General features: G+C 40.4%; 1 protein-coding gene across 1 annotated transcript in view; it reads right to left on the bottom strand.

Moving 5' to 3' along the window:
* Nucleotides 1-14,231: 14,231 nt before the first annotated feature.
* The window catches only part of NUGGC (nuclear GTPase, germinal center associated), a 47,631-nt gene continuing 34,585 nt past the window's right edge, over nucleotides 14,232-27,277 (bottom strand). Inside the window, exons 13-19 of the mRNA XM_057722614.1 lie at nucleotides 26,613-26,777; nucleotides 24,637-24,794; nucleotides 22,960-23,101; nucleotides 21,303-21,411; nucleotides 20,539-20,675; nucleotides 18,476-18,566; nucleotides 14,232-14,515 (exon numbers count right to left, since the gene is read on the bottom strand). Coding sequence (XP_057578597.1) covers nucleotides 14,376-14,515; nucleotides 18,476-18,566; nucleotides 20,539-20,675; nucleotides 21,303-21,411; nucleotides 22,960-23,101; nucleotides 24,637-24,794; nucleotides 26,613-26,777 — 942 coding nt within the window. The 3' untranslated portion in view covers nucleotides 14,232-14,375. The remainder of the gene's footprint in view (nucleotides 14,516-18,475; nucleotides 18,567-20,538; nucleotides 20,676-21,302; nucleotides 21,412-22,959; nucleotides 23,102-24,636; nucleotides 24,795-26,612; nucleotides 26,778-27,277) is intronic.

The following is a 27,277-nucleotide window of genomic DNA, read 5'->3' as shown; positions in this document are numbered from 1 at the left end:
TTTGCAGATATCCAAACACTTCTGTTTATGCTCTTCCATGAGTTGTTTCGGTACCCATTTTGCACAAACTTTGACAGCTAAGTCTGTCATGGATTATTTTGTTTTGAGGTGTTAAAGCATCCTCCCTATAGTCTTGATCTTGTTTCATCAGACTTTCAAGTGTTTGGTCCCCTGAAAGCAGACCTACAAGGATGAAGATTCACTTCTGATGAAGAAGTGAAGACAGCGGTGCATTCGTGGCTCACAGCCCAGCCTAAAACATTTTTTAATGAGGGAATATGAAAGCTTGTTGACAGATGAACAAAATGTATTGAAAAGCAAGGAGATTATGTCAAAAAATGATGTATTTGTCTTTTCTAAAACTTAATTAAAAAAAATTCTACAGCCAGAGTGCAGATAATTTTTGACTCACCCTCATAGTAATGTTGAGCATCTTTCCATTTGCCTGTTGGCCATGTGTATATCTTCTTTGGAAAAGTGTATATTCAGATACTCTGCCCATTTTTAAATTGGGTTCTTTGGGTTTTTTGATGTTGAGTTGTGTGAGTTCTTTGTATAGTTTAGAAATTAACCCCTTTTCGGTTATATCAATTATTTTCTCCCATTCAGTAGGTAGCCTTTTCATTTTGTTGATATTTCCTTATTTGTGCAAAAGCCTTTTAGTTTGATGTAGTCCTATTTGTTTATTTTGGCTTTTGTTTCCCTTACCTGAAGAGACATATGCAAAAAAAAAAAAAAATTACTAAGATCAATGTCAAACAGCTTTCTGCCTATGTTTTTTAGAAGTTTTATGGTTTCAGGTTTTACATTTAAGCCTTTAATCCATTTTGAATTTATTTTTGTGTATTGTATGAGATTATTCCCATTTGATTTTTTTGCATGTAGCTGTCCAGTTTTTCCAACACCAATTGTTGAAGATGTTATCTTTTCCCCATTGCATATTCTTGCCTCCTTTGTTATACATTAATTGCCTCTATATGTGTGGGTTCATTTCTGGGCTCTCTATTCCGTACGTGTCTGTTTTTGTGCCAATACTATACTGTTTTGATTACTGTAGCTTTGTAGTATAGTTTCAAGTCAGGGTGCATGATACCTCTTGCTTTGTCCTTCTTTCTCAAGATTGTTTGGCCTATTTAGGGTCTTTTGTGTTTCCACATAATTTTTAGAATTTTTTGTTCTAGTTCTGTAGAGAATGCCATTGGCATTTTGATAGAAATCGCATTGAATTTGTAGGTTGCATTCAGTAGTATGGTCATTGTTAAAGTGGTCATGAACACAATATAGCTTTCCATCTATTTGCACTGTCTTCAATTTCTTTCATCACGGTCTTACAGTTTTCCAGGTACAGGTCTTTTCTTCTTTAATTAGATTTATCCCTAGGTATTTTATCCTTTTTGATGTTTTGTAAGCAGGATTACAAAATTTCTCTTTGTGATAGCTTCTTTTTAGTGTATAGGAATGCAACAGATTTCTGTATATTAATTTTCATCTTGCAACTTTACTGAATTCATTGATGAGTTCTAGTAGTGTTTTGGTGGCATCTTTAGGATTTTCCCCTGTCATCTGAAAATATCAAACAGCTTACTGCCTATATTTTCTTTTATTTACTTCCTTGCTTAATGTTTTGTCATCATATTTTATATCTTTTGTTTTGTGTATCCCTTAACTACTTATTGTGGATATAGATGATTTTACGACTTTTGTCTTTTACTACCCTGGTACATGGTTGATTTTTACCTTTACTATATATTTGCCTTTACCAATGAGCATTTTCCTTTCATAAGTTTCATATTTCTAGTTGTGGCCTTTTCTTTTCTGTTTAGGGAAGTCTCTTTAACCTTTCTTGTAAAGCTGGTTTGGTGGTGCTGAACTCTTTTAGCTTTTGCTTGTCTTTAAAGCTTTTGATCTCTCCATCAAATCTGAGTGATAACCTTGCTGGGTAGAGTATTCTTGGTTGTAGATTTTCCCTTTTATCATCTTAAATATATTATGCCACTTCCTTCTGGCTTTGTAGAGTTTCTGCTAAAAAGTCACCTGGTTGCCTTAAGAGAGTTCCCTTGTATGTTATTGTTGCTTTTTCCTTGCTGGTTTTATATTCTCTCTTTACCTTTAATTTTTGTCTTTTTAATTACAATGTGTCTTGGTGTGGTCCTCTTTGGGTTGATCCTGTTTGGGACTCTCTGTGCTTCCTGGACTTGGATACCTGTTTCCTTTCCCAGGTTAAGGAATTTTTCACGTATTATGTCTTCAAATATGTTTTCTGCCCCTTTCTCTCTTCTCCTTCTGGGACACCCTATAATGCAAATATTAGCATGACTGATGTTGTCTCAGAAGTCTCTTAAACTGTCCTCACTTCCTTTTATTCTTTTTTCTTTCTTCTGTTCAGCTTCTGTGATTTCCACTACTATGACTTACAGTATGCTGATCTGTTCTTCTGTATCATTTAATCTACTGTTGATTCCTTTTAGTGTACTTTTTATTTCAGTTATTGTACTCTTCTCTCTATTTGGTTCCTCTTTATATTTTCTAACTCTTTGTTAAAAACTTCTTTAACTCTGACCCTACTTGGCCCTTCACCAATACACAGGGTGATGTAATAGAATTCGACCAGTGGCTTCTCTTTCTGTTCTAAAATTTGAGGTTGATGTTAATGTTGAGAATTTTCAGGAAGGTTGTCTTCAAAATCCATTGTGGTTTAACTCTGATAATTTTTCAATTTGGGGAGCTGGTTTGATAAAAAAAAAAAAAAAAAAAAAACTTCTAATGTCTCACTCTGTTTGCACATTCTTACATTCTTCTCCTGATTTCTTTGAGTACCTTTATGGTGCTCATTCAAATGGCATAAATAAATGCCATTATAAAAATAATAAAAATTGAATAGTCTCAGTAAGATGTAAAGAAATACATGCCTAATATAATTCATAATTTTCATCAATTACTGCTACCGAATGTTGGCTCCACCCAATCTGAACTTGAGTAGGAATGTTTCAGTCACCCTGAACTGTTTCTAAGACACAGGTAGTTTCAGAGTTTCAACAATTCTACTGGGTTTTTTAAAACTTTCTACTACAGGTTTTGATTTCAGAGAAAGAGAGAGAGCGAGGGCACCAATCAACAGTCATCAGCTTTCTTTGTACTTGTCTATACAGCCTTTTCTCATCTTCTAACTCAGAGCAAAATCTGCCTTTTTCTCCACATGATGCCAAAAGACAAAGACCACGATCATATAACTTGTCCCCTTTCCAGGAGCAAGAACCCGCATGTTTCTGCCAGAGGGAAAAATAAATGAAAAGACTTATATAAAAACTAGGCAGTGGGGCTTCCCTGGTGGCATGGTGGTTAAGAATCCTCCTGCCAGTGCAGGGGAAGTGGGTGTTGATCCCTGTCCGGGAAGATCCCACATGCTGCAGAGCAACTAAGCCTGTGCACCACAACTACTGAGCCTGTGCTTCAGAGCCCTCGAGCCACAGTGACTGCAGCCCATGCTCTAGGTGAGAAGCTACTACAATGAGAAGCCCGTGCATTGCAATAAATAGTAGCCCTCGCTGTCCACAACTAGAGAAAGCCCGTGTACAGCAATGAAGATCCAACGCAGCCAAAAATAAAGTAAATAAATAAATTTTTAAAAAAAGACTAGGCAGCAAGATTTTAAAATAGAGATTTAAAGTGGTTTTTATTACAGAGGGTGTCTAGAACACAGTCTCATCCAGATTTCATGGCTCATTATCAATTTTCTCTTTGTCCCTATTCAGATTAAACTATGTGGCTGGGGGAAGGGAAGATATACTGAGCTATGACATGGAACTTAGATATCAGAAAATAAACCAACACACATTTGTACTTTTCTGGGTAATTCAATTGGAATGGAGAGAAATACAGAAAAAACAAAAGAACTGAAGGTCAATTGGTAACACAGACGGCGCATGGCATGATACTTTCAGAGAAAATGAGAAGTCACTTCTCCGTTCTCTCCTTGATGTGGAAATGCTGACGCTGTTGTATTTTGATAATAACACCTCATTTATCCCATGCCATAGATAATGAAGTACTCCACAAACAACACATTCCTTTATGTCATTTATCAGTGAAACATTTTTTATTTTTTAATTTTTTTAAACTTCTAAAAAATTTTTATTGCAGTATAGTTGATTTACAATGTTGGGTTAGTTTCAGGTATATAACAAAGTGATTCAGTATATATATATATATATTCTTTTAAAATTATTTTCCACTATACATTATTATACGATATTAAATATAGTTCCCTGTGCTACACAGTAGGTCCTTGTAGAAATATTTTTTACTTTTACAACTTGGGTGGTGTGCATTCTCAAATAATCATTTCTCTGCTTTCTTAAGCAGAGCTTATTGGCTATAATTTAATATTTTGGGTGAGTCAGAGTCACCCTTTCTGATCATTATGATGTAATTGTGGCAGGATCCATATGGCATTTCCCAAGGAAGAGAGCTGGGGATGAGAAAGAAGCGATGCGAACTCAGTACCGCCCAGCTGAGATGGGTATAACAGAGTCCAGCTCAGTTCAGGTGGTGACTTTAGTCACATCAGCCCAGAACAGGGCGGGTTAGAGGCACCCTGGCACAATCATGCCAAGAAACAGAGGCCAAGAGCAAGCTCTCCTCATATGAGACAAGATAGTGTTGGGTTCTACGAGAATAATAATAATGGTTGCTTTGGAGAAGTGTGCTTGCTCACAGATGAGGCCACAGTTCCTGCTGTGGATGTGGCCTCATTCTTCCCCACTTTACAGTTGACCCATTTGAGCAGAGGAGCGTCTCCATTATTTTCTGGCCAAAGCCTGAGCCCTGGAGCTTTCACTGGAAGGTAGAAAAGGGCGGATTTCCCAAAGAAGGGTACGTGGGGTGCAAAGGGGGCTACTGGAAAATGAACGTGAGGAGGAGAGACCAAGGGAGGTCAGGAGACGGGGAGCCGCTGGTGGTCTCAGCCTGGCAGGGTCCTCTGCTCCCCACTGCTGTGCTCTGAGATCCACCCAGCCCTTCAGGGGTTCAGCTGGTCTGGAAGGTCAGGGAAGCTTGAGAAAGGAAGGTATTGCCTCCTGATGCCCACGGGCTGAAATGGAGCTGAGAGTCCACTGCCTTCTCCCCGCTCCAGCTCCACTTTGTGAAAGTATCTTAGCAATGCCTCCTGGTCACCAGCAGCCAGGGGCAGATGACATTCCAGACCCAAGAGACTGGGCGGCTTATTCCCAATCCTCCTCAACCTCCCTGCCCTAGACACTCACTCCCATGGGCTAGTGAGGACAGTCCTGCAGGGCAGAAAGTAAGGGACCTGCCTCTACACCCAGGTTAGGCTTATATCTGCTTTTAGTTTCCAGACTCCTCCCTCACTGTCAAGAGGTCAGCAGTGAATTCCGACTCTGTTCATTAAAAAGGATGAGGCACTTACGTGGTTGTTTTTAGCCAAAGATATCTAATTCTAATCACGAAGAGACATCAGACAAACCCACACTTTATAAGACAGCTGGTCTGTTTTCCTCAAAACTGTCTGAGATTAAAGGAATCAAATGAAATACTTGATCCTGGATTGGATGCTGTACCAAAAAGTATTGCTTTATAGGCCAACTGGACAATTGATGAAATTTGAAACTAGACTGTGGATAAGGCAATAGTATTATATTGATGTTGAATTTCCTGAATTTGGTCGTTGTACTGGGGTTATATAAGAGAACATACTTGTTTTTATGGAATACACTAAAATATTCCAGGGTGAAGGGACATGACATACACAACTCCTTTGGAATAGTTGAGAAAGGTATGCACACGCACACACACACACACACACACACACACACACGCGCGCGCGAAGAATGGTAAAGCAAATGTAGGAAAATGTTGGCAAGTTGATACAGGGTACATGGGAGTTCTTTGTACTATTGCAACTTTTCTGAGTTTGAAATTCTTTCAAAGTAAAAAGAAAAATGTCAACCCAAGCAGTGCAAGACAGTAATATTAAAAATCTGATCCCATGAACCTATTGCAGAAAAGAATAATATTCATTTTTGGTTAAAAAAATGGTATCACAGGAATTCTCATTCCTGCTAGTAAGCAGACAGTGTTTCTGGAAAACAGTTGAGACTTTAAAATGCTCTTATACTCAGATCCTGTAATGGAATTCTTAAAAATCCATCCTGAAGGTAAAAATCAGAGATAGAGACAGAGATACCTATTTAAGAATATTCTCTATGATATTATTTACAATGGAGAAAAACAGCACCATATAAATTTCCAACAGTAGGAAAATGGTAAAATAAAGGGTAGTACATCTATACATCAGAATACTGTATGGCATTTAAAGCTGTATTTCAAAAACTATTGTTTTCCCTGCCTACCTTTCAGTCTTCTGAGCAATGTGACTTCTCCCCTGGTCTCCTCTAGAGTCAAGGTCTGCCCTGAACCCCAGTCTTGCTTTTTCTATGGTAGCATCCTGCCTAACTCTAGCCAGTGTCCTATTTCCTGGGAAGAGGTATCAGCCGTGACATAGAACCTTGATGGAGCCCGTGGGCTAGACTAAGGACCAAAGAAAGACTCCTTTATTTAATTGAAGTATACTTGATTTACAATGTTCTGTTAGTTTCTGGTGTACAGCACAGTGATTCATTTATACATATATATTCTTTTTCATATTCTTTTCCATTATGGTTTATTACAGGATATTGAATATAATTCTCTATGCTATACAGTAGGTCCTTTCTGTTTATTTTATATATAGTAATGTGTATCTGCTAACCCCAGACTCCTAGTTTATCCCTCCGCCACCCTCCATCCCCCCTAGCAACTACCAGTCTGTTCTCTATGTCCATGATTCTGTTTCTGTTTCACAGACAGGTTCATTTGTGTCATATTTTAGATTCCACATATAAGTGATATCATATAGATTTTGTCTTTTTCTTTCTGACTTACTTCACTTAGTATGATAACCTCTAGGTCCATCCATGTTGCCACAAGTGGCATTATCTCATTGTGCTTTATGGCTGAGTAGTATTTCATTGTATATATGTACCACATCTTCTTTATCCATTCATCTGTTGATGGACACTTAGGCTGCTTCCATGTCTTGGCTTTTGGAAGTAGTGCTGCTATGAACATTGGGGTGCATGTATCTTTTTGAATTAGAGTTTTCATTTTGTCTGGATATATGCCCAGGAGTGGGGTTGCTGGATCATACGGCAACTCTATTTTTAGTTTTTTAAGGAACCTCCTTACTGTTCTCCGTAGAGGCTGCACCAATTTTCATTCCCACCAACAATGTAGGATGGTTTGCTTTTCTTCACACCGTCTCCAGCATTTATTATTTGTGGACTTTTTAATCATGGCCATTATGACCGGTGCAAATAAAAGACTCTTGCTCCCAACATTAACCACCTAAACCAGCAGCTCTTGTTCCTGAATCTCCTGTATCCCTCTAGATTCCACACTTGGTGTGTAAGCTTTCCCTTTCTTTCTGGCATCACTTCTGACCTTCTCTCCTGGATTCATGTTAGTACCAGCCAGAACTCAAAACTGCCTCAGCTTCTTCCCCATTTGTTCTGCTCTGCCAGCTAAGCACCTTTCTAACAGGCAGCTCTTGGTTATGTTCTTCAGGCAGTTAACGAACAGCCCCACTGCCAGTGCCAGCTCCGACTAACTTTCTAAGCTTTGGCTGGAATTAACTCTACACCTCCTGTTAGCAATGAGGTAATTTCATTTGGGAAAAACTAAGATTTGGAGGAGAGAGATATAAATCCAACAAGATGTTAGTCTGCAGACCTCACTTTGCCCAGAGGTTATTTAGAAGTATGTTGTTTACTTTCCACATATTTGGAGATTTTCCAGATTTCTTTCTGTTACAGATTTCTAATTTAATTCCACTGTGGTCAGGGAATAAACTCTGTACGATTTGAATACTTTTAAACTTGTGGGGCTTATTTTGTGGATCAGGATAGGGTCGATCTTGGTAAATGTTTCAGGTAAATTCCACACTAAAATGAATGTGTACTCAGATGCCATTGAGTAGAATGTTTTATAAATGTCAATTTATAAGGTTGGTTGATATGTTATTCAAGTATTCTGTACAGTTTCTGAGTTCCTCTATTTGTCTGTCAACTATCAAGAGGCGGATATTGAAATTTCCAAATGTAATTGTGGATTTAGCTTTTTCTCCTTTGAGTTCTATCAGCTTTTGCTTCATATACTTTGAAACTGTAGTGTACAACTAGGATTGTTATATTCTCTTGGTGAATTAACCATTGTGTCACTGTTCAATGACTCTATCCCTGAAATTTACTTTGTCTGATATTAATATAGCAACTCTAACTTTCTTTATGTTAGGATTTGATGTATATATTTCCCATCCTTTTACTTTCAACCCACTTGTGTCTTAATATTTATTTATTTATTTTTTTAAGTTCGGGGTTTTTGTTTTTTGTTTGTTTGTTTTATTTTGCTGTGTTGGGTCTTTGTTGCTGTGCACAGGCTTTCTCTAGTTGCAGTGAGCAGAGGCTAGCCTTCATTGTGGTGCACAGGCTTCTCTGTGTTGGCTTCTCTTTTTGCTGAGCATGGGCTCTAGGCTCATGGGCTTCAGTAGTTGCAGCACATGGGCTCGGTAGTTGTGGCATGTGAGCCCTAGAGCACTGGGGCTTCAGTAGTTGTGGCACATGGGCTTAGTAGTTGTGGCTCATGGGCTCTAGAGCAGAGGCTCAGTAGTTGTGGCACACAGGCTTAGTTGCTCCATGGCATGTGGGATCCTCCTGGCCCAGGGATTGAACCTGTGTACCCTGTATTGGCAGGCCAATTCTCAACCACTGTGCCACCAGGGAAGTCTTTATATTTAAAGTGGGCTTCTTCACCTTTCCAAGAGCTTAATGATGGTAAATCACACTTCTACTTGACACTATGCCAGACCCAATGCCCTACAAGGACATAAGTGCCTTTGTTCAGGAACTTGCCCTATATATCTCTTCATCTGGCCTTTTATAATAAATCAGCGATCTAGTGAGTAAATAAATAAAGTGGATTTCTTATAGATAGCACATATTGGGTTTTGCTTTTTTCAAGTCAATCTGATAATCTCTGCCTTTTAATTAGTGTTTTAGATCACCTACATTTAATGTAATTATTTATATGGTTGGGTTTAAATCTACCATCTGGCTGTATGTTTCTATCTTACCATCTTTTATTTGTTCCTTTGCTCCTTTTCCTGCCTTTTTTAGGATTATTCAAGTATTTTTAATATTCCATTTTACTGCCTTTAGTGGCTTATTAGGTATATCTTCTGTGTTTCTAGTGATTACTGTAGGATTTATAATGCACATCTTTAACTTATCACATTCTGTCTTCAAGTAATATTATATCACTTTAGATATGATATAAAATCCTTGCAACAATATATTTCCATTTCTCCCTTCCTGGCCTTTGTACTATTGTCATATTAATATATTTTACTTCTACGAGTTATAAACCCGGTAATACATTGTTAGTCTTTTTGCTTTAAACAATATTTAAAATCTTTCAAAGAGATAAAAGAAAAGTTGTCATATATTTACCCACACATTTACTATTTCAGTGTACTTCATTTCTCTATGAAGATCCAAAGTTCCATCTGCCACATTATCCTTCTGAATGAAGGACATTCCTTAACATTTCTCTTTTTTAAATTAATTTTTATTGGAGTATAGTTGATTTTCAATGTTGTGCTAGAAGTCTGCTGTCATTCTTATCTTTATTCCTCTGTGTTTAAAATCTTCTCCCTCTGGCAGGTATTAAAATTTTCTCTTCATCACTGGTTTTTAGCAATTTTTTATGGTGTGTCTTGGGGAGATTTTCCTGTTTCCTTGTGCTTGGGATTTGCTGAGTATCTTGAATCTTTAAGTTTATAGTTTCTATAAAGTTTGGAAAATTCTCAGTCATTGTGCTTTTAAATATTTTTTTCCAAATCTCCATCTCTCTCCTATTCTGTGATTCCAGTAATACATATTTTATGCTGCTTTATGATGTCTCATAATTCACTGATACTCTGTTCTTTTTTTTTTCTTCAGTTTTTTTCCTCTCTGTGTTTCATTTTGACTATATTCTATTATGCTGTCTTCATGCTCACTATTCTTTTCAGCTTTATTGAGGTAAAATTTGTAAATAAAATTGTAAGATATTTAAAGAGTACAACATGATGATTTGGTATGATTTGATACATTGTAAAAGGATTTCTCCCATCAAGTTAATTAACTAGCACATCTATCACTTTACATATTTACCTTTTTAAAAAAGTAATCTCTTTTTTTTTAACAGCATCTATTCTGCTGTTAATTCCAGCTGAATATTGAATTTTTTTCTCTTGAGAAGTTCTATTTGGGTCTTTTTTTTATTTCTTTCATTTCTCTTCTCATTGTATTTTTGTTTTATCCTATCTTCTTGAGCATTTAGAGTAAAGTTAAAATAGCCATTTTAACATTCTTGTCTACTAATTCTGTCACTGGTGTCGTTTCTGGGTCTGCTTCTATTGATTTTTCTCCTCACTATGAGTCACATTTCCCTGCTTCCTTGCATACCTGGTAATTTTTGTTTTGGTGCCATACCTTGTGAAGTTTCCATTGTTGGGTGCTGGAATTTTTTATCCCTTTAAATTCTTTCATGTTTTGTTTTGGGATGCAGTTAAGTTATTTCAAAACAGTTTGATCCTTCTGAAGCTTGTTTTTAACCTTTGTTAGGTGGGCACACAACAACCTTAATCTGGGACTATTTTGGCCCCAATATTAAGGCAATATTCTTCTGAGAACTCTATTCGACACCCCATGTGTAAGAAGGTCTTTCCACCAGGGCTACTCCTAGCTTGATGTGAGATTTAGGTATTTTTCTGCCTGCTGTTTCCAGTGGTTCTTTCTTGGCACTTGCATGTGCTAGTCAGTACTCAGTTAAGATTTAAGGGAAACCTGCTTCATACCTCTGGAGATTTCTCTCTGTTCATCTCTTCTCTTCGTGATACTCCACCCTGCGAATTCTAACCACCTTGGACTCCCCAAACTCTAAACTCTATCTCAACTCAGGGAGACTTGAGGCTCTCTTTGGGTTCTCCCTTCCTGTATGGTAGCCTGGACGCTCTATTCAGGCAGCAGGATGGGCAACTGTAAGGTTCACTTGTTTTGTCTCCCTTCTTGCAGGGATCATTGCCCCACACTATTATTTTCTCATACCAGAAAACTGTTATTTCATAACTCTTGCTTGGTTTTTGTTAGTGGCTTAAAGCCAGAGGGTAAGTCTGGTCCCTATTACTATAGCATGGCTGGAAATGGAAGTCATCCACATTCCTCACTTGAAATATAAAAAGTGAAACTATGCAAACTGCAATGGAACTGTGTGTGTTTAGAATTTTAAAATGAAAACGAAGCACTGAGACCCACCTACATGGATGAATCCTTTTTTTATCTTACTTAGGCTAAATAAATAAATAAATAAATAACAAAACAACAAAAACCACCAAATTAAGAAGGGAAGAATTTAAAATCCCGGAATTTAAAGATGCAAAAGATTTTAAAACTATCCAGTTCATCTCCCTCATTTGGTATATGAGGAAATGAAATTTTAGAGATGTTAAGGAATTGTCAAAAGTCATATTAGTACTGGGAAGAGCTGTGATCACCCAAGTATCCCAATAAACAAGCCATTAAACCATCTTATTTCTATTCTGCCCCCCAAAAATAACCATTTTTCAAGTTCTCTTGAGTACAACGTGTCAATACTTTGAAAGCATTGTTTTAAACTTTCTGATGCCCCCAGTAGCTTCAAGGCAGGTGTTTCTGCTATCATCATTTTACAGATAAATAACCTGAAGCTCAGAGAGTTTAAATGATTTGTCTAAAACAGTGGTTCTCAGGGGTTCTTGAAATATTTCAACTTCTGAGGTCTGCTAGGTCAAATTATTTTTATAACAATATTAAGATGTTTTTTGCCCTTTTCTTTTTACCATATTGACCCTTGTACTAAAGGTTTAAAAGCAAAGGTAGTAAAACCGCTTGCACCTTAGCATGAACCAAGGCAATGCCTCCAAGCTATTCTGGTAACTACTGTATTTTTTCACTATTCCGTACTTGCAGTTAAAAAAATAAGCCAGTTTCACTTCAAAATGTCCTTAGTGAAACGGTATGTTATTAATTCTATTAATTATTGACCCTTAAGTAGATGCCATTTTATGTGACAGAATGGGGAGTACACTTAAAGCCCTTCTACTACCTCAAGGGAAAGCACTGTGTAGTTCAGTTGTGAGTTGAACTTGACGTTATTCGCATGGAACATCATTTTTATTTGAAATGACAATTGACAGACAAACAGTAGTTAAACATATTTAGTTATATGGTGGACATTTTCTTGAAAATGAACAAAATGAAACTATCACTCCAAAGAAAATAACTGACAGTATTTGTTGCCAATGATAAGCTGAGCTTCTAGAGGAAAACAGAATTTTATAAAACTTGTATCTTCTACCACTAGCTTGACAGATTCCCAATACTTCAAAACTTTCCTAGTGACGTTGGTGGAGATATCAACAAACATGATTTTGAGTATTAAACAGTAAAATGTCAACATTTGGAAGATCTGCTTAACCCAGTAAATGAATGTTTTCAAAATGACCAATGCCTGACACCACAATTGGTAAAAGATACATTCAAGATATGAAACAGAAATGTATTTTAATGTAATAGGATATAAAAAAAATTCACCAATATGATTTCAGATTCCACACTGCAACTAACCTTTAAGAAACTACCATTTGTCAAGACTGTAGTGTCAAAGAAGAATATCCAAATATGATCTGAAGTCTATTAAAAGACTCTTCCATATTCCAACTCTGTATCTGTGAAACTGTATTTTTTTCATATACATTGTCCAAAAAGACATATTGCAACAGATTGAATGCAGAGACAGATAAGGGAATCCAGCTGTCTTCTATTAAGCCAGAGAATAAAGAGATTTGCAAAAGTGTAAAATAGTCACTCTTCTTCACTGAATTTTTTTGAAAATAGTTTTCTTTTCCATAAAAATACGTTATTTATGGAAATGTAGTGGGTTTATTATTGTCTATTTAAAATAAATTAGTAAATAATTATTTACAATTTTTCTTGGTTTTAATTTTGAGTACAGAACATATCAACAGATATAACCCACATCAACAAAATTTCTTTAGGGTTCTCAACAATTTTTAAGAGTGTGGGGTCCCAAGATCAAATTGTTTGAGAAGTGCTCATTTTAAATAAGAGTCTTGAGAAGTGGTAAAGCCAGGTTTCTTATCTGTCTGGCTCTCAACCCCTGGAACAACCCATCATGTTTCCATGGCACAGTATTATCTCCTTCCCCAAAGTCTCATCAGTATTAAAATGAGAAAAAGAATTAGGCCCCTAAAGTTTTATTTTGCAATTTTTCCCACAATATTTAAAGTTTTTGATGTTTATTTTTTGCTTTTTATTGACGTATGATTGATTTACAATGTTGTGTTAGTTTCTGGTGTACAGTGAAATGATTCAGTTATACATATATATTCTTTAATATATACTCTTTTTCATATTCTTTCCATTATAGTTTATTATAAGATATTGAATATAGTTCCCTGTGCTATACAGTAGGACCTTATTGTTTGCCTATTTTACATATAGTAGGTATTTATTTATTTAGGCTGTGATGAGTCTTAGTTGCGGCACATGAGATCTTTAGTTGCGGCATGAGGACTCTTAGTTGTGGTATACAGGCTTCTTAGTTGCAGCATGTGGGCTTCTTAGTTGTAGCACGTGGACTCTTAGTTGCAGTATGCAGGCTTTTAGTTGCAGCATTCATGTGGGATCTAATTCCTCTATCAGGGATCGAACCCAGGCCTCTTGCATTGGGAGCGCACAGTGTTACCCACTGGACTACCAGGGAAGTCCCTTACATATAGCAGTTTATATCTGCTAATGTCAAACTCCTAATTTATCCTCCCCCCCACCCCTTTCCCCTTTGGTAACAATAAGTTTGTTTTGTATGTCTGTGAGCCTGTTTCTGTTTTGTAAATAAGTTCATTTGTATCATATTTTAGATTCCACATATAAGTTTTTCAATGTTTAGATATTCTTCTTTGGTGAAACACAAGTTTCTCGTCCCTAAAGCTTTAGAACTCTGTAAGGGATTCTAGATGACTCTTTTTGGCTATAAATTAAAAATGAAATGATGTTGCTCAGGACTCAGTTTATGCCAGAAGTAATAATATATTGAGTTTCTATTGTCTGTAAAGCCCCCAAAGTTGGGAGATGTTCTTTATTAGGTTTTAACAAACAGAAGTAAATCTGATTATTCATCTCCAGGCTTGATTTCCATCCCCTTGGTTCTAAGCCCAAAGAAATCTATGTTTTGGTGGGGCCAGCTTTGCTGGGGGACATTCTCAGAAGGAAATCTTGCATGCCCCTCCGCAGCACTGCATTCTCAGCAACCTCCCTCAGGCTCCTGTGCAGCTTCTCCATCTCCTTGTATTCACTTTTGACATCTACAAAAGAGCATCAGGAATTAGTGATCTTTTCAGAAATATCCCCAGGACACAGATCCACTGAGAATCTTGTTGGGACCTGGGTCACCTGTCCCAGAATGTGAGCTCGAGAATGGAGTTTAGAGATCAGACAGTCCAATCAATGTGTTTTATAAACAGCTCAATCAAACCAGGCAATTTTGCTCTTATCTTAAGGCTTATCTCAGCATAGGGGGCACCTTCAAAATAAACACAAACCTACCTATAAAAAGGGACTGGGAAATCCCTGGGTCTTTACAAAGGCCTCGCAAGTTTTCAGTGCAAGGAGATACAAAGCACACCCCATGCTGAATGTCCCCTAAGTCTTTTCCAGGCACCTCTCTCCTTCTTCGATTTCTCTCCCCCAGGCTGTCCCTGTTCTAAGCAAATTTGCTCTGTTTTGGCATCTCAGGTTTTTAGCCCAAGATCTGCAATCAAATGGTATCTTTTTGATCATTAATTTTATGTGTCCACTTGTCTGAGCTATGGTGCCCAGATATTTGGTCAAACATTATTCTGGAGGTTTCTGTGAGTATATTTTTGGATGAGGTTTACATTTAAATTGGTGGACTCTGAGTAAAGCAGATTGCCCTCCACACATGAGTGGGCCTCATCTAATCAGTTGAAGGCCTGACTAAAACAAGAGGCTGGTCTCCCTTGAGCAAGAGGGAAGTCTCCAGTAGACTGCTTTCAGACTTCATCTGCAATGTCAGATCTTCCTGGTTCTCCAGCAGACTGCTTTTGGACTTGAACTGCAAGTCTGTCTTGTGTCTCCAGACTGCTGGTCTCCCTTATCAGATTTCGGACTCACAAACCTGCCACAGTTGTATGAGCCAATGCCTTAAAATGATCTCTTTCTATAAATACCAGAGTGAGTCAAAAATTATCCACACTCCACTTACATTAAAACTTCTATAGATTATTAAAGAACAGTGTATAGGTTCAAGATGGCAGAGTAGAAGGACATGTGCTCACTCCCTCTTGCAAGAGCACTGGAATTACAACTAACTGCTGAACAATCATCAACAGAAAGACACTGGAACTCACCAAAAAAGACACCCCACATCCAGAGACAAAGGAGAAGCCGCAAACTAGATGGTAGAAAGGGCACAATCGTGATAAAATCAAATCCCGTAACCACTGGGTGGGCAACTCACAAACTGCAGTACAGTTATTCCACAGAAGTCCACCCACTGAATTGAGGGTTCTGAGCCCCACGTCAGGCTTCCCAACCCGGGAGTCCAGCAACAGGAGGAGGAATCCCCAGAGAATCAGACTTTGAAAACCAGTGGGATTTGATTGCAGGACTTCCACAGGATGGGGGAAACAGAGACTCCACTCTCGGAGGGTACACAAAAAGTACTGTGCACACCAGGACCCAGGGGGAAGGAGCAGCAACCCCACAGGAGACTGAACCAGACCTACCTGCTGGTGTTTGAGGGTTGCCTACAGAGGTGGGGGGCAGCTGTGGCTCACCACGGGGACAGGGACCCTGGCAGCAGGGGTTCTAGGAAATGCTCATTGGCATGAGCCCTCCCAGAGTCCACCATTAACCTCGCCAAAGAGCCTGTAAGCTCCAGTGCTGGGTCGCCTCAGGCCAAACAACCAACAGGGTGGGAACGCAGCCCCCCCTCCATTGGCAGACAAGCAGATTAAAGTTTTACTGAGCTCCACCCACCAAAGCAACACCCAGCCCTACCCACCACAAGTCCTTCCCATCAGGAAGCGCAAACAAGCCTCTTAGATAGCTTCCTCCACAAGAGGGCAGACAGAATTATCAAGCAGTATCAGCAGTATTTCGTTCTGTGGAAATGAAAACCACAGCCACAGAAAGATAGAGAAAATGAAAAGGCAGAGGAATTTGTAACAGATGAAGGGACAAGATAAAACCCCAGAAAAACAACTAAATGAAGTGGAGATAGGCACCCTTTCAGAAAAACAATTCAGAATAATGATGGTGAAGATGATCCAGGACTTTGAAAAAAGACTGGAGGCAAAGATCAAAAAGATGCAAGAAAAGTTTAACAAAGACCTAGAAGAATGAAAGAACAAACAAACAGAGATATGCAACACAATAACTGAAATGAAAAATATGCTAGAAGGAACCAATAGCAGATTAACTGAGGCAGAAGGGCCAATAAGCGACCTGGAAGACAGAATGGTGAAAATCACTGATGCGGAAAAGAATAAAGAAAAAAGAATGAAAAGAAGAGCCTAAGAGACCTCTGGGACAACAATCAACACACCAACATTCACATCATAGGGGTCCCAAAAGGAGAAGAGAGAGAGAAAAGACCCGAGAAAATACTGGAAGAGATTATAGTCGAAAACTTCCCTAACATGGGAAAGGAAATAGCCACCCAAGTCCAGGAAGCACAGAGTCCCAGGCAGGATAAACCCAAGGAGAAACACGTAAAGACACATAGTAGTCAAATTGACAAAAATTAAAGACAAAGAAAAATTATTAAAAGCAACGAGGAAAAAATGACAACATACAAGGGAACTCCCATCAGGTTAACAGCTGATTTCTCAGCAGAAACTCTGCAAGCCAGAAGGGAGTGGCACAATATAAAGTGATGAAAGGGAAGAACCTACAACCAAGAATACTCTACCCAGCAAAGATCTCATTCAGATTCGACAGAGAAATCAAAACCTTTACAGACAAGCAACAGCTAAGAGAGTTCAGCACCACCAAACCAGCCCTACAACAAATGCTAAAGGAACTTCTCTAAGTGGGAAACACAAGAGAAGAAAAGGACCTACAAAAACAAAAACAAAACAATTAAGAAAATGGTAATAGGAACATACATATTGATAATTACCTGGAATGTAAATGGACTAAATGCTCCAACCAAAAGACACAGACTGGCTGAATGGGTACAAAAACAAGACCCATATATATGCTGTCTACAAGAGACCCACTTCAGACCCAGGGACACATACAGACTGAAAGTGAGGGGATGGAAAAAGATATTCCATGATAGAATATGAAATATTCTATAGAATAGAATAGAAAATAGAAATCAAAAGAAAGCAGGAGTAGCGATACTCACATCAGATAAAAGACTTTAAAATGAAAAATGTTGCAAGAGAAAAGAAAGGACACTACATAATGATCAAGGGATCAATCCAAGAATAGGAGATAACAATTATAAATATATATGCACCCACTATAGGAGCACCTCAATACATAAGGCAAATGCTAACAACTATAAAAGAGGAAATTGACAGTAACACAATAATAGTGGGGGACTTTAACACCGCACTTACATCAATGGACAGATCATCCAGACAAAATTAATAAGGAAACACAAGCTTTAAAACTTCTATAAATTCTACAGCCAGGGTGTGGATAATTTTTTGACTTACCCTCGTATATACAGGCATACATATACATCCTATTGGTTCTGTTTCTCTGGAGAACCCTGATAAACACTGTCCTCTTTGAAGGGACACTTGAGACTGACCTTAGAGCTGGCTCTGGCATTCTCCTGAAAGCCTCTCCAATTCCCCTTGGCTCTACATGCCCCACATCATGATTCAGACTCACCCACCCTGAGCTGGCCAGTGATGGAAGTCAAGACCATGACCAAGAAAGGAGTCAGAACCCGAGTCTATTTGTCTTGCTCCTGAGTCTGGAAGCTCTCCAGTCTCCTCACTGCCTCTTAAATCCTACTTACCCTTCCAGGCCCCACTCTAGGGCCCAGCTTACTTGAAACTACCCCAGTGTCCCAGCCCTGAATAACTACGGTCTTCTGAATTGTGAGAATAACAGTCTGGTGCCCAAGTGCGCCCCCTACCTTAGGTTTTTGTTTAAACATCACATTCCCAGTGAGACCTTCCCTGGCCACACTCTCCCCTCCTCCTTGACCTCTCTCTCCCCCTCCCTGCTGTATTTTTCTCGGCATCACCACACTTTACGCAAAGGTTCTGTGTATTTACCTGCAAGCTCCTTGTAGAGCCCATCCCCCTGGGACGAAGCAAGGGTCAGCATGGTGGTGATGCTACCCTTCACCTTCTCCGTAATTCCATTCTACATGACAAAGGACAGTCATTCTGTTAGGAGGGCATAGACTAAGGGAAAGGAATCTCATGAAAGGGACCCCACCCAATCCCCCAACCAGAGAGTATAGGGACTGGGGTTGCAGAAATCAAAGTCAGGTCCAAGGGTGGACCCCTTGAGAATACCCTGGGTGACCACAATCATCAGGACAACATTTCTGAGGGGTCCACCTGCCTTCGTATCTCCCTTTCTAGACTCATGGGGATTGTACCTCTGATGCCGAATGATGGAATCAGGAGTAGTGAGGACTGAGAGAGATATGGGGTGGGGGTAGGGGAAGAACAGCCACTGCAAAGATGGGTCACTGTCCCATTGTCCTATCGTGCGTTTAGTTACCGTGTGTTTGTCAACCTCCTGCTTTTCATAACACACCATTAATATATAGATAACTTTCCAACTACTTGAGAAATGTCTTCTTGCTACTCTCAGTCCTTTTATCAGCTAAAACCATTTCCCTCTCCTAATCATCTCTTGCCTCCCTTTGAAAAACACTTGACTGTCCCTTAGCCTGACAGAGCCTAGTTTTGAACTGGCATCTCCTGACTCCAAGTCTTACGCTCTTTCCTTCAACGCACCGGGCCAGGAACCCGAAGCTCTAGTCCCAGCTGCATCCATGAACCTTGTGCTAGTAACTCAGGCCCTAGGCCTCAGCTTCCTTGTTTGTGAGATCAGAGAATGGGAACCCTCTGTGGTCTTTCCCAGTTTCACCTTCCTGCATTGCTGTCATTTAAGATACATTTGTATATGGTCAATGTGCTAATCATATTTCAGTGGAATTGTTTTCTTGGGCACCTTAAAGGGCCAGTGTTTATATACTCAGTGGGGATTGGCAGCTATAGAGTTTGGCAAATTTTCTGCTGCAAGTATTTTATATGGTGGTAATATGTTAAATGACGGAAACTAAACCGCTCCTGGTAAATGAGATACCTCTTAGCCTGGTCCAAGAGAAATTACATGCTTTGCATTGTGGAAGAAGGTATTTTCTAAAACTGCGGTGATGGGAGGAGAGGAGATTGTGCAGAAGCAGGTTGGAGATGTTTCAGGAAGATGGACAGAAACAGCAAGGAGCCAGGGTCCTCGGGAGGTTGGGAGAGGTCAGCTGAGCCTGGGCTGAGACTGATAAATTTGGAAACTCTATTGGCCGGGAAGGGGCCGACAGTTGCTTGGACTAACACAAAGAATTTATATTACTTGGGGAGGAGGCTGGCAAGCTGAGAGACCCAGGGCTGGGACAAGATAGTCCAAGTGTACTTGACAGAAACACTTAGGTTTGAGGAGACTGTCAGGAACTGTCTTCTGAGATAGATAGCATCACACCTAAATCTATGCCAGGTACCATAATGGACTGACCTATAATGGTTGATTGGCATTTATCTGTTGGTATTTTATGCAGACAAGACATTTTCCCTCATTGAAAAAAAAAAAAATCTGTCTTGGGATTATGCTATTGCTGGACCCAGCTTACGTGGTCCCAAATCCCCACTCTATAACTTACTAGCTGTGTGACCTGTTGATACACCTCTCTCTGCCTCAGTTTTCTCATCTGTAAAATGGGAATAATAATAGTACCTACTTCACACTTGCTGAAGATTCAATCAGCTCATGTTTGTGAAGAGTTTAGCATCCCCTCTAGATATTAAAGTTGTTCTAGTGATGACTCAGTAAAGAGAAAGATGCAGAGGAGAGTTGGAGGGGCTGCATTTCTGAAGCCACAGCCTCAGAGAGGAGCTCGAGTCAACATGTGGTGGCAGTAGAGGCAGAAGCCAAGTGGAGGCTGGCCTCTGGCCCGGCATCATGGGCATCAGTTGGGCCCTCTTTACAGAAGGCATCTGGCTCTATTTGGGCCCAAACAACTACTACTTCTTCTGTCTTCTGTACCTACTTCCTGTGCTCCCCCAGGAGCCTCTTTGGGACTGGGATTCAAACCATGGATATAAAATACCTTCAGCTGCTGAAATTGGTGTTGCATCCTTTCTTGTGCCCGTTCGAACATGCCCTCAGCCACCTGCTGGTCCACCCCTCTTCTGAGGACATCTTTCATTCTTTCACATGCCTTTTTGCCCATGATCTGAGCTGCCTCTGGGAAAAATGATAGCCACAGTCACAGCACAGCAAGGACCTGCTTAGAAATCTTTAGCATCAGAAAGAAAGACAAGCAAGCAAACTATACACACACACACAGATTATATATACCTACACACACACACATATATATTCATACAGGTAGCACCATTTTCTACACCATGGAAATAGAATTACATGATACAAAACACTAACTCAATATTTAGATCATTTTCACGTAGAAAATCTAATGCGTGAATGGAGCAGAAGCTTACAAAACTCCAAACTTCCCCGTCCACTCCAGAAAAAAACAATGGGACCACCGAAACAAGAAAGAGCTGGAAAGTGAGTTTACATATACTTAAAGAAAATAAGAATGAGAACTGGGTAATAGATTTTATAGTTTAATTAGCTGAGATGCAACACGGAGAGGAGAAGTAAGGTGTCTATTTAAAGGGTGGACAGAAAGAATTGGAAACACACACCCTTGCAATTGTTCGGTTTTAATTTGTAGACGAAGAGTGTTATGGGGGCTTAGGACGCAGGAGGACAAGTACTTTGAGGGGGGAGCAGCAGACAAAGATGCTAAAGGAACATCAGACAGACCCCGGAGGAAGTGGAAACGTTGCCCTCGGGGGCCCCCACCTTCGTAACAGGGCTTCAGGTCGTTCTGAACAGAGGTGGTAAGAGACTCATAAATTCTCCTCTTCTTTCTGAGGATGTGTCCCTCCAGGCCTCCCAGGATGGCACTTATCTGAGAATCCATGTTAACAAAAGGCCATTTGTGACAATTCCTTAACAGAAGCAGGGCAGGGGGTTCCCACTGTGGCCACCATTTCCTCTGCCCTATGTTATCGTTGACTGTTCACACAACTCCTCCACAACCAGGCTGTGAGTTCCCTTATGGGCAGGAACTCTTTCTTAAGCATCTTTATATCCCAAAGTGCTTCCCACAGTGCCTGGCACCTCAGACAACTTGTTAACTATTCGCAGAGTTTAACTCAGGTGCATGTAATGGGTTGGGATGGGGCATTTTGGGGAGGGTGGGGGAGGTATAGGTGATTTCGCTAGTAGTACCATGTAATTTGGGCTGGGCCTGTGCTATAGACTCAGTAGTTGTGTCCCCCCAGATTCTTTTTTTATAAATTTATTTATATCTTATTTTTGGCTGTGTTAGGTCTTCATTGCTGCACATGGGCTTTCTCTAGTTGCAGTGAATGGGGGCTACTCTTCGTTGAGTGCACAGGCTTCTCATTGCTGTGGCTTCTCTTGTTGTGGACCACAGGCTCTAGGCGTGCAGGCTTCAGTAGTTGTAGTACGTGGGCTCAGTAGCTGTGGCTTGCAGGCTCTAGAGCACAGGCTCAGGAGTTGTGGTGCGCGGGCTTAGTTGCTCCATGGCATGTGGGATCTTCCCGGGCCAGGGATAGAACCTGTATCCCCTGCATTGGCAGGCAGATTCTTAACCACTGTGCCACCAAGGAAGTCTCCCCCCAGATTCTTATGTTGAAATCTTAAACCCCAATGTGATGGCATTAGGAGGTGGGGTCTTTGGGTGGTGATTAGGTCTTCAGGAGGGAGCCCTCCCAATTGGGATTATTCCCCTTGTAGAAGTAGCCCCAGAGGGCTCCTTTGCCCCTTCTGCCACTTAAGTACACAACAAAAAGACAGCCACCCATGAACCAGGAAGTGGGCCCAACCAGACACCAAATCTTCCTGCACCTTGATCTTGTACTTCTGGCCTCCAGAACATTCAGAAATAAATTTCTGTTGTTTAGAAGCTGCCCGGTCTATGGTATTTTGTTATAGCAGCCCAAATGGACTAAGACAACCTAGACTAAGAAAATGAGTCACAGACAAGAGTCTTGAGGACCCAAAACTAAAAACTGATCTGCAAAAAAATGACACTTCTTTAACCTTCACGGCTTCAAATAATACTTCACAATATTGGCAAAAATGATAAAGAAGTCAGTGAGAATGTTACAGGTGGATTCAAATGTTTATACATCTAAGGATTCTTAGAAGATTCTTCCTGGGAACTGGGTCTACTTGACAATCTCAGCATTTATTATTGGTTGCTTCTCAGTGGGACAAAGCTTGCTATGTCCATAAGAGACTCGGGACCACTTCTCTCTTTCCCACCCCATTATGTTCTGTATCCCACAGTGCCTGCTGTTAGGTCCACCCAGACCCTAGACACTCCAGGGAAACAAGCAGGGAGAGGCAGGCAACCTCCAAAATCCTGCTGGGATAAAAAAAAACACTACCCAACCTCACCGCCCTCTTCACTTTATAAGGATCTTACCTCCTGGATCAGGAAACTCTTTTTATAGCTATCATATTTCCAGCCATTTCTTATCCCAATTTCTGTCATCTTCTCCTGCAGAGACTGCTTAAAAGCATCTATGTGAGGCATCAGAGCTGAACCATCAGTGGGCTTCCCAGACCTACAGGAGAAAGCACCATAAAATGTTGAGACAACGGTGACTATTGTGGGGTTAAAACAAAGAGGAAACCTGCTGGTATTCTTTTACTCATTTTTAAGAGAAAGGGGACAAGATCTAATAGTTATACAAGTCCTATAATGTCCCAAGCACTGTGCTGTGTCAGGCCCTTGGCATAAAAACTTATGAAGTCTGTGCAATGATGTCCATTTTACAGATGAGAAAACTGAGGTTCAGAGATGGTTGCTAATGTGTTCAAAGTCACACAGTTAGTAAGTAGCAGGGCCAGGCTTTGGACACTGATCTATTTAACCTCAAAACTCATAGTCTTTCTGCTGCTAAGGTGTTCCAAGTTGAAAGGGTGGGACGACCTACACCTTAAAAGATGGGTAAGATTTAGGGACGTGAAATGAAGGAAGAGGCATTCTCCACCGGGACAACATAGTGAACTAGGTTTCAGGACATCCCATGAGTAAGAAGCAACAGGTGAGCAGAGGAGAGAGCAGAAGCTTGAAGTCCTACCTCTCTACTTACAAGCCAGGTGACCCTGGGAAAACTGTCATTTCTCCAAATGGCAGTGTGTTAGACTGAAGTGACTTCAAAGGGTTATGAGGAGGATGTGATAACATAATGCATGCAAAGTACTTAGCCCCATTCCTGGTACATTTCAGTCGCTTTTTGCTGCCCTCAAGCTGGTAAAAGCCATGGGTTGACACGGCAGGGGGCGGGGGGCCGGGCAGGGAGAGATGGGAAAAGCCAGTTGGAAGCACGTGGAATGTCTTGATGGCCATTCCAAGCGATTTGGACTTTACCCTACAGCTGTGTAAACAGGGGTGGGTGGGTGTAGGTGGAACAGCAGGATTCCAAACAAATTTAAAGGCAGGTTGGGGGGCAGGAAGCGCTGAGTAAGAATCGAACAAAGGTAGAATGGTTCGAGCAGGACCAGGTGGTGGGCAAGGTGAAATGCTAGAAGCACAGGAAGGAGACTGGGGACTGACTGGTGATTAGGAGATTCTGTTTATGTGGGTTGACAAAAGGATTGGAGGTCAAGGAAAAATGGAAAGAGGGGGCGCCATGAAGTTTCAAATCCCCTACCCCACTCCCTGTGAGAGTGTGCTGTGTGTCAAAAACAAGCAGAGTCATCCTGAGACACTTTTCCTTTCTGCACGCAGGGAAATTTACGAAGCTTGTGTGTTTCCCTAATTCCACACTCTCCAACCAAAATACCCTGGCCTGGGCTCAGATCCATAAGAAAATGGATCCCCTGCGGCATGTAGGAGATATTTGAAGAATAAAGGGAATCATAATATTAGTCTGAAAGCAGCATCTCCAGCTGAACTCCAGGTCACCATGGGAAATTTTTAAGTAAATCAAGCCAAGAAGGCTTTTGTGTTTTGCCAAAGACTAAGTTTTCCTCCTCAAGTTGCAAGCTACTCAGGACCCTTCCAGATCCAAAGTACAAATTTTTAAAGATGAGACTCTGGCCCAGCGTTCTTTGGGTATTTGTTCACAAAGGAGCCAAGTGTTGGATCCTTTACCTAAAAAGGCCTCCAAAAACGGGATCAATCTGTTCATAGATGGGCTGCGTGATGGCTTCGTTCAGATCTATTCTCGCGAGAGTCCTGGAGGCATAAATGCCGTTTTTCAGGCAAACCGCCTTCAGAGTCTGGTGAAAACCCTGGTTTCCTTTACTCCTCTGGATAATTAAACAATAAGATAGTGGAGTTAGTAGGTATTACCTAGAATTCACAGGATCAGAACTGTACTGCCTTTGGCCAAATGCTATTAGCAAGGATTACGTGGAAGAGTAGAGACGATCTTTCAACATATTAAATTATACAGAGAGGATAACAGTCACATCTCAGGTCGACAGGTACCCCTGCCCTGGGTTCCCAAAGCATCTTCTGCTCTCTCTGCTCACATACAGCTTTCCATTTGTCTCTTTACTCATGAGGCTGCTATACTGGACCATCAGCTGGTTGAGATCAGGCCCGATGTCTCATCTATCACGATGTCCTCACCATCTGGTCCTGGTATACGCAGTGCTTGAAAAATATGTGCTAAATGAGCTGCTGTTAAATGAAAATGTGCTCTGACTCTACTGTGAGTATACGTTTCAGATTTTCCAAGCACAGCCCCAATGTTTTATACTTTTTATTAAATATTGATAACATGTAATCTGACATGTATATCTTTGTAATATTTTTCCCAGGGACATAAACTCACAAATTGGAAGAAAAAAATAATATGAAGCTAGAGCTGTAAGAGACTTGACAAATTTTAGCCACATGGTGATTGATCCTCAGTGAAGAGAATTAAAAATACATTTGCACTGACCACAATTTCAGTAGAGGGCTTTGTGATCACTAATCAATGATATAAGAGAACGGCCATGTAGCATGGTACAACTGGCATCATGCTATCTGCATCTACCCATCCATATCTATCTACCCCTATCTATCTACCTACTATCTATCTATCTCTATTTTAATATTCTGGCATTTTTGCTTTATATTATATCATGAGCATTTCCTCAATTCATTATAAATAGCTCCAAAAAATTATTTTAATAAGCACATAATGTCATATGGATGTATCATAATTCACCTTACCATTCTCTTATGATTAGACATTTAGTTTATTTTAGGTTACATAATGATACAATGTTAGTATATACATTTTTGCCCAAATGTCTGATTGCAAAGGCAAGTTGCTTATCAAACAGGAAAGCCCTGGCTGTGTCCATAGTCACAGAGAAAGAAGCCATTGAAGGGCTGAGGAGAGAGGGGACAGTTCCTGGGATGAAGCCCTCGTGGCGGCCTGAAGATGCCTGATGCTGCTCCTCCTTCCACAAGCACATTGTCTCAGAGGACTGGTCCCCACCTGTGTCTTCACCTTCTCAGCACCCACCCACTCATTCACACTTTTTGTGATCCGGGATCTTCTGTCATCGTATAGAAACAGCTCTCTTCAGAGTCACTTAATTTCCTATCGCTATGAAACAAATTACCCCAAACTTCACACCTTAAACAACAACAGGTTTCTTCTTTCTCATCCGTTAGAAACCCCATATAACTAATTAAAAGATAAAACAGCAATTTGTGTGCCAAGTGAGAGATTACAGGGTGCTTTCTTATCATGTATCTAATTGATACTTACATCAACCCTGTGAAATAGATTGGGCAAGTGTTTACCAACCCCATTTTACAGAAGAAAAATCCAACAGGTTTAAGTGGGTTTAGGGCCTCACCCAGGCCTACAGAGAGGATATCTGGTGGGGCTGGCATTGAAAACAAGACCCTCAGATCCTAAGTTCCAGCCCTTTCTCCTGAACATGTACCCTTCCCCGGGTCCTCACAATGCACATTTCATTCAATGTGCTTTCTTATGTGCAATTTTCATTCTCTCTTCTGGCTCTTTATTTCTTTCAAAAGCAATGGGATAGTGAAAAAAGGTGGAGGATCAGGCAGGCCTCACCGAACATCACGGTTTTTCTTTTTAGAGGGTCACTCACCACCAGGCACGCCCCAAGGATCCGTCGGTAGGAACTTCTGGCATTTCGGACGCCTTCTTGTAGAGGCCGCGATATGTGAGCAAAGCACTGGTCAATGCCCTTCTCCAGCAGCTGTATCTTCTCTTCCACAAACCTCCGCAGGCCACTCATATGCAAGTATTCATTCTAGGGACAAGGACCATCAGGAGCACGAGGCCACCCCGCCCCCCCACCCCACCCCAAAGGCACGGTCTCTTCCGCCTCTGCTTCCTTTAAGCCTGTCACCAACACAAGATTTAGTTTGAGCAAATCACCCACAGTGGACTCCTCCCTATCATCCCAATAAAGCATCCTTCAGGGCACAGACCTCCTTAAGCTTTGTGGGATTAGAGAATAGAACAAATATATGCCTCCTGCAACTTATCTTGGGGTATAATCCATTAGGCTACTTGAAAGAATAAAAATTTTTTGAAAATCCAATTGTTATTAAAAAGAGATTTTTCCAGTGACGTCTGATTTGACAAATATTTAATGAACTTTGTGCACAAAGCAGTTTTGGAGGATAGGGTTTATCAAGCTTTAATGTGCACAGAAATCACCAGAAGAGTTGGTTCAAACCCAAGGGCCTGGGATTCTACGCTTCTAGCAAGCCCCAGTACTACTGATCTTCTGGACTCTACTTTGAA

The sequence above is a fragment of the Hippopotamus amphibius genome, chromosome 2, assembly GCF_030028045.1.
Source record: "Hippopotamus amphibius kiboko isolate mHipAmp2 chromosome 2, mHipAmp2.hap2, whole genome shotgun sequence".
NCBI classification, from domain to species: domain Eukaryota; kingdom Metazoa; phylum Chordata; class Mammalia; order Artiodactyla; family Hippopotamidae; genus Hippopotamus; species Hippopotamus amphibius.
The sequence above is the reverse complement of the archived record's forward strand: the minus strand, read 5'-3'. Positions and strand labels throughout refer to the sequence as shown.